Genomic DNA, 10,314 nt, shown 5'->3' with positions numbered 1-10,314 from the left:
CCACATACAAAATAACTTACAAAGCAAATCACTAGTCATGCTACTAATTAATGATTAACTGGCCTGTAACTGTCTTCTGCATGCAATTGTGTCTGTTTAAGTTTAGAAGTTATCACAAAAGGTATTTCCTTACAGCCTCATTTGTACAGCAGAGTCTCTGTCACATTAACCTGATCATGTCAGTGTGTGTAACTGGACACAGTCCTGTGTTGTTGTTCTGTGTGAGGGAGCCGATCACTCAGTGTGTCAGTCTGCTGTGCTGAAACCTGCTTCCTGCTGCACCATGAGGGCTAAAGCCTCAGACATGCACGGCAAGGACTGCGTCAAAGTGGCCGTCAGAGTCCGGCCCTTCAACAAGGTCAGTGAGATGAATGCACACGATATCACAGGTTAATCGCTCACATATTTTTATTATGCTTAATGTCTGTTATTTATTTGCTTGATGTCTTCCTAATGTGTATGTGTAACACTGTTCTGTATTCTCACTGTATCATATTCACTATAGCAGACTGATGGACGCCACTTGCTAAGAACTGTAAAAGGCATGAACAAACTTGTTAGAGTTAATAACAGCATTAGTGTTAATATTACATAATGTAGGCTTTATATTTAGATATATATATTAACCATTAACTCAATGCTTAGTAACGTACATATTAGTTGCATATTGGCAGTTTTTTAGTCATTAAAAAGCCATAACTAAGAGTTTGCCTTTTAACAACCTCCAAATTACTACTTAGTAAAAGTGTGTTAAGATGTTCTTGTACATGAATTACGATCTTAGGAGGTAATTGAAGGAAAACTTTCAGTTAATGACCCAGAAGTTGTAGCATCAAGTCATGCGATAATAAGGCCTTAATAGGTGCTTTATAATGAATTATATAGAGCCAAAATGCTACTAATATGCATGTTAATAAGCAATTAGAAAATGTTAACCTTAATGTAATGTGTTACAGATTATTTAATAGGCCAGTCTTAGGCAGGGTAGTGTGGATCTTGACTGGTTTATTCACAGATGAGACAACAAACAACCACAGGATACAAACACAAATACAGAGTTTAACTTAGTGACATGTCAGACAACTAATAGAGTATAACAGTAAGTTATTGAGGACACAAAGACACAGTTCTTATTGGAATTAAGTCACATCAACACACTGTTGATATGTAAACAAGGACACGCCTTACACTGAATCATCAGACTCTCATAGAGATGTTTGTTGTACTGCTGACACAACGTTGCATTCTTCTTCTACAGAGGAATTATGCATCAGTCTTTGGCTTTAACTTCTTATTAATTCTTCCTTAAGGTCAAAGTAAAATGTGCCCACACTCTTGTTTTGTCCTCCTCCATTATGTCCTCCAACCAGAGGGAGAGGGATGCAGGCAGCCGCTGTATCGTCTCCATGGTGTCCAGCTCCATCACCATCCAGGACCCGCGGGACTCTCAGAGCCGCAGGTCGTTCTGTTTCGACTACGCCTACTGGTCCCACAGCGGATTCACACGAGACCACAGCGGCCTGTGTGTGCCTGAAGAGCCCGGAGGACGGTACGCCGACCAGGTGGGTCAGCGCTGAGGCCTGATGGTACAACGGGCAAAGAACCAGGAGTACAGAGTGAACACTGTAGCATAGTAGAAGATAAAACAATCTACTTAAAAGAAATGTAGATTTCAAGGCAGAATGTAGTGATCTACAGCTCAATTATATCATCTACCTGCAGGACAGTGTGTTCCAGGACCTTGGAGAGGGAATACTGGAGAATGCCATTCAGGTACCAATTCAACATTTATCTCAAGGCTCATTCACATTTCAATCATAAAGGAGTACCCCATGTTTGAGTTCTAAAAATAACTTACCTGTAGGTTCAATGTAGATCTGTTCAAACAGTGACTGTCTTGAATCTGCAGGGTTACAATGCCACCCTGCTGGCCTACGGGCAGACCGGCTCAGGGAAGAGTTACTCCATGGTGGGCTACGGGCCGAACAAAGGCCTGGTTCCTAAACTGTGTGAGCGGCTGTTTCAGGCCATCAGAGAGAACCAGGACAGCAGGCAGTGTCAGGTACAGAGTGAGAGTGGCTGCTATTGGTCATTATAATTCATTAGTGTCATGTAGTTGTGATCATTCTGAATGTCTTTGTTCTTGATATCCACACACACAGGTCTTTTTCAGTATGTTGGAGATCTACAATGAGCAGGTAACAGACGGAGCGACAGCTTTCATGTGTTCATTCATGAGGAGGTCATGGGCTTGATATTTCCTTCCTTAATCTGTAATCTATTTTTTTGTGTCTCTCCTCGTTGTCCAGGTGGTGGACCTGCTGTCTCGGGGGTCTCGTACCCCTGGAGGACTCAGAGTCAGAGAGGAGCAGCAAAGAGGCTTCTATGTGGAGGGTCTCAGAACAGTCCCATGTGAAAGCGCGCCACAGGTAGAGCTGGATAGATTACTTTCACAGTTTACTTTAATGACCTGTCTGCAGAATCCTCCAGGGGTCTGTCGTGGAATAAGCTTCATTTATTTACTTAAATTTACATAAGTCAAATCCTGAGTGTTTTGTATTTATAGAATACTGATAGAAATCCAGAGCCGTGGTTGAGGAAGTTTCAGTGAACTCAGATGTCTTATGCAGAAGTAATTATTCAAGCGCATACATATGGGAAAGCTTTGCTTGTGAAACCACGTGTGACCTACGCTGAAAGACGAGAAACACGTCTCTATTGGCCAGTTTCGATCGGAGCGACAGCTTGCTGCAGACCTGCGGTAAGTAAGTAAGTAAATAAGTGAGTAAGTAACCCCATACATACATGGAGAATTCAACAGAGCGTAACAATCGACATCGTGTCCTGCCTTCCAGTGCTGAAGGTGTCTGCTGTGGGAGGGAATAATTAACCCTTCCCTGTGCATTGAGATGTTGCTTCCCTGTGTTTTTAAATAAAGTTATTCATTTCCAGACAAAGAATGGTGATTATTTTAATGATAATAATAATAATAAGACTTGATTTATAGCACTTTTTTCTAACACACTTAGAAACTGCTTTACATTCAAAAAGACAGCAAGACAATGGACAACATGGATAAAAAGGAGGAAGTGTCAGATGCAGTTATAGCAGAGACATTTCAAATGTGGATGTAAAAACAGTACAATAAATAAAGCAAAAAGATAAAAGCATGTCATTAAGGTATTAAAAGCAGAGTTGTTCAAGTCTGCTTTGAGGAGTTATTTAAATAAAGTACTGATTTAACTCGCTTGATCTCCTCAGACAGGATGTTTCAGAGTCTGGGGCCTTTTGCTTTAGCCGCTAACAGACAGGATGATATTGTATTCCAAAGCAAAGAGCTATGCTTCCCTAAGTCCCCCTAAATCACATCACATGTCCTCCGGTCACACAAGTGCATATCTGAGAGGAGACAGTTGTAGTAATAAAGACAGACCGTGACTCTCTGGGAGACAGAGTCAGTCCAGTATTATGAGGACAGCTGTGTCCAAACAAGAGGGAACTGATGTATTGCTCTGACACAGACAGGCTCTGACCTCCTGACCTCAAAGGTTTGCTGGTGGCCTGAAAGTGACCTAAGACATACTGTATCATATTACCTCAAATGATATGAGAGCCTCGAGGATGAGAACCAGGAGCTACAAGTGAAGTTTAGGGATATTTAGATATTCTTTTTCACGCTTTGTTTTGTGTTTAAAATCATTTTAAAGTATGATTTTTTTAACTGTAGGTGGAGCAGCTGATGGAGCAGGGGACCAGGACACGAACCACTGCTGCCACTCACATGAACGCAAACAGCAGCCGCTCACACATGCTCATTATCCTGCAGCTCAAACAGGTGAGCAGCCCCACATGTTTCTCCATGCTGTTTTAGAAGCTCCTCAATAATGTCTAAAAACATTTATTTTAGTTGACTTCTTTATTTAGATTCATAACAGTTATGTTATTTACCTGCACAATTACTGGTGTATCCTAAAGTACAGTAGGCCTAATGGCAGAATATCGTAGCTATCATACTGAAATCAATGTGACTTCCTGTCAGATCTTCTCCAAAGAGAGCATCACAAAGCAGTCCAACATCAACCTGGTGGACCTGGCTGGCAGTGAGCGTCAGAGGTCGTCAGGGTCGGAGGCCGACAGGCTCAAAGAGGGCACGGCCATCAACCTGAGCCTCACCACGCTGGGCAACGTCATCAGGTTGGCTTCAGTTTTGAGCTTAATGTTTGTCTTCATTAAGTTTGGTGTGCCAGTTTTAGTCACCTCCTCTCCTCTCCTCCAGCGCCCTGGCTGACGTGGCGGTGGGGAGGAGGGTCGTCCACATTCCCTACAGAGACTCGGTCCTCACCAAGCTGCTGCAGTCTGCGCTGGGAGGAAACAGCCGCACCGTTATGGTAACAGAAAGTAGTGCTTACATGCACCTGCACTGCATTTAGTTCAGTGAGGAAGTTTTCTGCTGTCAGAAAGGTCTTGTTAATACACTGATCATAAAGTTTTGTCTTGTAAGATTGCCACGCTGAGCCCTGCAGATATCTGCTATGAGGAGTCTCTCTCCACCCTGCGCTACGCTGAGAGGTACAACAAACCTTTTATACAGAGTCACACATCATGAACTCAGCAGGTTCCCTTCTGTCTTTTTGGCCTTTTACTCATTCCCTCTGTTCCAACAACATACCATTTAATCCCTCATTAATTGTGACCCTAACTCCCTCACCTCTTCAGGGCAAAGCGTATCCTGAACCGAGCCGTGGTGAACGAGAGCCCCACTGAGCGTCTGGTGAAAGAGCTGAAGGCCGAGAACGCCCGGCTGCTGCAGCGCCTTAGCCGGCTGGGCCAGGAGGGTCGCAGAGCCAACGATGAGACCAGTAAGAGTTTAGAACAGAAGCAGGCGAGGGTCAGACAGGTCAACATTCATATGTGTGTGTGTGTGTGTGTGTGTGTGTGTGTGTGTGTTCAGAGGAGCTCCGACAGCTGTTGACCCACAACGAGCTCCAGATCAGAGCCATTCAGACTCTGTGGGAACAACACCTGCAGGAGGCGCTGAAGGACTGGGAGCAACAGTATGCTAACATCACACAGGTACACACACACACACACACACACACACACACACACACACACACACTCACACACACACACACACACACACGCACACACGCCCACACACACAAACTCTGGAGTCATCTTTGTACATATATCTTAATAGTCTCCATTCATACTGTCCCTCTGTCTCTCTCCTTCCCCGTCAGGAGAGGAGGATGATGCAGATGCATCCCTACATCCTGAACATTAACGAGGACGCTCAGCTGTCAGGGGTGGTCAAGCTGTTCATACAGGAGGGTAGGTCTGCCAAAGTAGGCCAAACATCTCATCGTTATCTGACAGATCCCTCCCTACAGATTCAAGCTTGTTTATTTCCACTTTTTAACACTGATTTATGATCCAGGTGAGTGGGACATCGGACTGTGTGACTCTTCTCCAGGATCCATCTCTATCAAGGGCTTAGGGTGAGTTTTTATTGTCGATTAGGGGCTCTACTGCACAGTTCATGATGTGTAAAAGTTGGCGTGAATTATGTCACATGGAAATCTGTTCAAGTGTGTGTTTGCCACCATTTAACCTGGTGCATTATGGGAGAGGCTACATACCCTGTGTCCCTTTTAAAAAAATAGCCAAATGGGAGACAATTATATGTATATGAGTGTAGGCTAATCTGCAAGCTTGGTGATGTTGAAAGTATATGATTAGCACTGCCGCCTCACAGCCAGAAGGTTCCTGGTTCGAATCCTGGTTTGGTCATGGGGGTATGTGGAGTGTTCATGTTTGTCCCGTGCATGTGTGGGCTCCCTACAGGTACTCCGGCTTCCTCCCACAGTCCAAAGACATGCTTGTCAGGTTCACTGGTGACTCTAAATTGCCTGTAGGTGTGAATGTGAGCGTGGAAGGTTGTCTCTGTGTGTCATCCCTGTGATTAACTGCCGATCAGTCCAGGGTGTACCCCACCTCTCACCCAATGACAGCTGGGATAGGCTCCAGCCCACCACGACCCTGAACATGATAAGTGGTATAGATAATGGATGGATGTATCTGTAAGTGTATACATGCACATTAATGATGGCACCTATATATGTGTCAGCATCCAGGAGCGTCATGCTGTGTTCAGGAACGAACAGCGGCGGGTAACACTGACCCCTCTAGCAGGGTCAAAGGTCATTGTCAATGGCAACGCTGTCTCCCAGACAACTGAGCTGCAGCACCTGGTGGGCCTCAACACAAATGCATAATTTATATTGATATGACTGTATAACACGCATCACACACACAACTACAAAATATATTTCTCTGTCTGTAGGACCGTCTCATCCTCGGCTCCAACTGCACCTATCTATTCATTGGCTATCCCTCTGAGAGGGGCGGGGACGACTGGAGCCGCTACGACTACGACTACTTCCAGTCTGAGCTGGCTGCTGCTGAGGGCATCACCCTGGGTGAGCGGGAGGATCGACAGCAGGAGGGAAATTAGGTTAATTTATGGAACAAACTTGTGAGAAATCATTTCTGTGTCTGTGTTCAGGTGAGACCAATGCCGGGTCCAGTCAGACTGACCCCAGTCTGCTGGCCGTCTTCTATGACTACATCAAGCTGATGCCCATGGTGGCTGAGGCCAACCAGATGAGTCAGGAGCTGAACAAGGTGACACACAAATATATGATCAGAGCCGCTCTCAGACACTTTTTCTGCTACATGTTTTTATGAAATATTAAGGTAACAGAGCAACTTTCTGGTTGATGTGTTTTCAATGGAGGCAGTTAAAAAACACATACACATAAATGTATTTACACCAGCTCTTTGTCATGTTCCATGTTTGTAGGGGGTGGAGTTTAGGTTGGAGATCAAGAATCTGGCGCTGTCAGACCCAAAAGGCCACGATCTGGAGAAGGAGATTGTGGTCAGAGTCACTGTGATGGGAAGAAAACAGGTTCGTCTCTCTCTGTTATTTCTTTCATCTCACAAAAACAAATAGTTTTAGAATTCATAAACATTCAACGTCAGTATTAATTTAGGTTCTGACCTTGATTTTGTGTTTTCTTTATGGGAAAACGTTTGTTGCTCTCACGCTGTAGGTGTGGATGTGGTCCAAGGCCAAGTTTGTGAACCGAAAATTCCTGATGGAAGAAGCCTACCAGCAGCATCAGGCCGAGAAGAGTGAAGACAATGTAATTCAGTTGAAACTATAAATAGAGAGACATTAAACTAAAGTGGCAGGAGAGACTCAAGACTCTTAGAGAGAGGTATCTCAGGATGCTGTAATGTTGAAATCATTGTTTTCACATGGAAGAAAAACAGTGTAAATGAATCGCATCCTGATTCATCTGAAATAAAACTGTACAATGTGAGCACAGTCGGTCCTGGCTAGCATCACCATTAGCAGGTTTAAATGTGTGTTTATATCTGTCTCTCAGCGAGCAGAGGGATTGTCCACAGTTGCTTTACCCAGAGATAAAGACCCCTTCTGGGACCCTGTGGAGCCTCTGCTGCTGGGGACGGCTCACCTCTGGCTTCAGTCTCTGGCCTTCCGCATCCCTCTGGAGGAGCAGCTGGAGGTGCACACGCGGACACAATGCATGCAAACACACACACACACACACACACACACGTTTCTCCATCTGACAAGGTATGTTTGTTTGATCACCGCTCTCTGCAGGTGCTGGGGTCAGAGGGGACAGAAGAGGCCATTCTACAAGCACAGCTGGTCCCATGCACCTCCACGGGACTGTATGACACACACACACACACACACACACACACACACACACACACACACACACACATATATACAACGGAATAAACACATAAAAATATAGTAGTAAATAATCTTTCTCACCCTGCAGCCCTCTGGGTGAGGATGACATTCTGATCGACCCGTCTGAGTTACTGGGTCGACGTCTCGACTTCCAGCTGGTCCTGGATCAGTGCTGCGGCCTCCGCTGGATCAGAGAGGCCCGCAACAGAGGGGTCCAGATTGGGTGAGGCACATGAGGCTTCATGGAGAGGGATGAAGATGAAGGGATGGAGGATACAGAAAACTCAGATAGATATTTCCTCTCTCAGTTTCAGGTTGTTTGACTGCAGCCAGCCTCTCTACACTCCGGCTGTGTGGCACAATGTCAACCCTCTGTTGGATCACAGGGTTCACTTCGCCTCCCTGCACACTTCCCAGCGTCTGCTGGACTACCTGCAGAGCAGCGCTGTGGTGCTGGAGCTGTGGGGCCTTCAGGGTGAGTTGAGGAGATGATTTAAATTCTGCTTTATATTTTGGATTAGACAGAAAGTAGATGGGAAACAGCAACATTACTTTATGTTGGAGTTCTTCAGTTCATGTGCGTCTGTTAATATTTACTACAAAAGCTGCAATTAAAACAATAATAATGTTTGTTATGAATGCTGTATTTCACAGCAAGGCCAAAATGAGAGTAATCAGATATTAGCCAGCCTTAATGAGTCAGAGAGGGGTGCACTTTTAATTAACTTCATTCACACAACATGTTATTACTGTGTTTAGGTCATTAAAGCAGACACAAGTATCAAATAGCTACTGATTGGTATAGCTTTTCCTTTCAGAGAGTTGTACTGACCTGATATCAGCTTATGAGGGAGTGAGGATGACGACAGATGGCATCTTTATCATCGAGGAGGAAGGCTCAACAAACACCGCAGTGAGTCTGAAATTTGGGCCTGTCGCCTCAGAGCAAGAATGTTCCTGGTTTGACCCCCCCTGGTTGGCAGGGGTTTGCATGTTCTGCCCGTGCATGCTGGATATCTGCATATGACCCTGTACCAAAGATGTATTTTATTTTCCTGTACAACCTGATTATAAATTCTGAGATATTTTAGTGTGCAGGCAGCGTGTCATTATGTATTTAAATAGATATTAATGAGGCACAAATGTATGCATGTTTAAATGTGTATGTGTGTGTGTCCTAGCCTGTAGACTCTGCAGATCTCAGCTGTTCAGTGAGAGCTCTTCAGCAGGACTTGGAGGAACTGAAGAGTGTCAATGCTTCACTGAGAAAAGAAAATGAGAGTCTCAGAGAACAACTCAACACAGCCAGGAACGGTAACTGAAACATTTATAACAAAAGAAAAACTACAGCATCATAACTTTAATCTTTAGACAAATGTAAAGTCAAGAGCCCTTGCATACAAGATTCCCAAACACACACTCCTTTCTTCCTGTGTGTGTTTTAGGTGGGGAGAGTGTGCGCGGTCGCTCGGTGCGTCCCAGCTGCGATGCAGAGTTTGCTCGAGCTCTGAAGGTTTTCTACCACAGCATGACCTCAGTGAGGGGTCAGCTGCAGCGGCTGCGCAGACACAGGCCCAGTGTATGTTTCCACGTCTGCCTGCAGCATTAGTGTTACAGAGAAGCACTACAATAAGGCTTTATGATCAGCAGGGGATCTAAAGGGGACAATACACAGTCTGGCACACTATTTAACTGGTGTTCAAGAAAAGTTATAATCAGATTACAGCGAACTCGCCACAGCAACTGGGAGGATTTTATATTTTACATACTTTCAGAGATTTAGTACAAGTCTTGGTATGGTTGGTGTCCAGACATGACAGGGACATTTAGGATGAGTTATTTCTGCTGGGTTTAACCAAAGAAAAAACATCTGAAAATGTGCTGTTTGAATTGAGAAATATATTTTTTGGTAAATAACAGTATCTGTAAAAACCCCAGAATAGTAGACTAAATAGCCAAATGCTATTATTATTAAGCACTAGAGTATATAGCACACGTGTATGGTTAACTGCTGGGTAGTTTTAACAGTGACATTGTCTAAATGTGTGTGTATGGTTGTCCTGTTGTTTCAGGAGGAGTCGGACCTGCTCGGGCTCAGGCTGTTTGTGGATGAGCAGAGTCGGCTGCTGAGGGATTTTTCAGAGCAGCTGGAGCAGAGCGTCTCCTCACTCAAACAAGACGTGGCCGCCATCGTCCGCCGCAAACGAGAACGATCAGGAATCTGGTCTTGATGGAATTACCTCAATCAATTTTTTATCACAGCACTGTGAAACATCATTTTCAAAATAAGATTTTTTCTAGGAATTCTTCATTTCATGTTAGGTGAAGATACTGTCATTTATAATTAGCAGTTTACAATGTTTGAATTATTGATGTTTTTTTAAGAGCACACTCTGGACACTTAATGAAACTTTTACACCACCAAGACTCACCAGAAACTCAAGGAATCATGGGGGAAAAAAATCAGCCTTTTGAGCAGAATATTGCATCTGTACAAACTCTAAAGCAGATCTTCT

General features: G+C 44.3%; 1 protein-coding gene across 1 annotated transcript; it reads left to right on the top strand.

The window, feature by feature from the left end:
• Nucleotides 1-304: 304 nt before the first annotated feature.
• Nucleotides 305-10,029, top strand: kif28 (kinesin family member 28). Its single transcript, XM_069657404.1, has 27 exons — nt 305-358; nt 1,371-1,562; nt 1,723-1,773; nt 1,910-2,062; nt 2,163-2,198; nt 2,310-2,429; nt 3,728-3,835; nt 4,040-4,194; nt 4,277-4,388; nt 4,502-4,569; nt 4,717-4,859; nt 4,952-5,073; nt 5,244-5,334; nt 5,441-5,501; nt 6,131-6,254; nt 6,347-6,482; nt 6,569-6,687; nt 6,866-6,973; nt 7,119-7,211; nt 7,467-7,598; nt 7,700-7,770; nt 7,887-8,021; nt 8,107-8,273; nt 8,617-8,711; nt 8,980-9,112; nt 9,244-9,377; nt 9,871-10,029. The coding sequence occupies exons 1-27, from the start codon at nt 305-307 to the stop codon at nt 10,027-10,029; spliced, it is 3,072 nt and encodes a 1,023-aa protein (XP_069513505.1).
• The last annotated feature ends 285 nt before the right edge of the window (nt 10,030-10,314 follow it).

This window comes from Semicossyphus pulcher, unplaced genomic scaffold (assembly GCF_022749685.1).
Source record: "Semicossyphus pulcher isolate SPU_LCO1_2020_fin unplaced genomic scaffold, fSemPul1.0.p SCAF_1, whole genome shotgun sequence".
Classification (NCBI taxonomy): Eukaryota; Metazoa; Chordata; class Actinopteri; order Labriformes; family Labridae; genus Semicossyphus; species Semicossyphus pulcher.
This window is presented reverse-complemented; position numbering and strand designations above follow the sequence as displayed.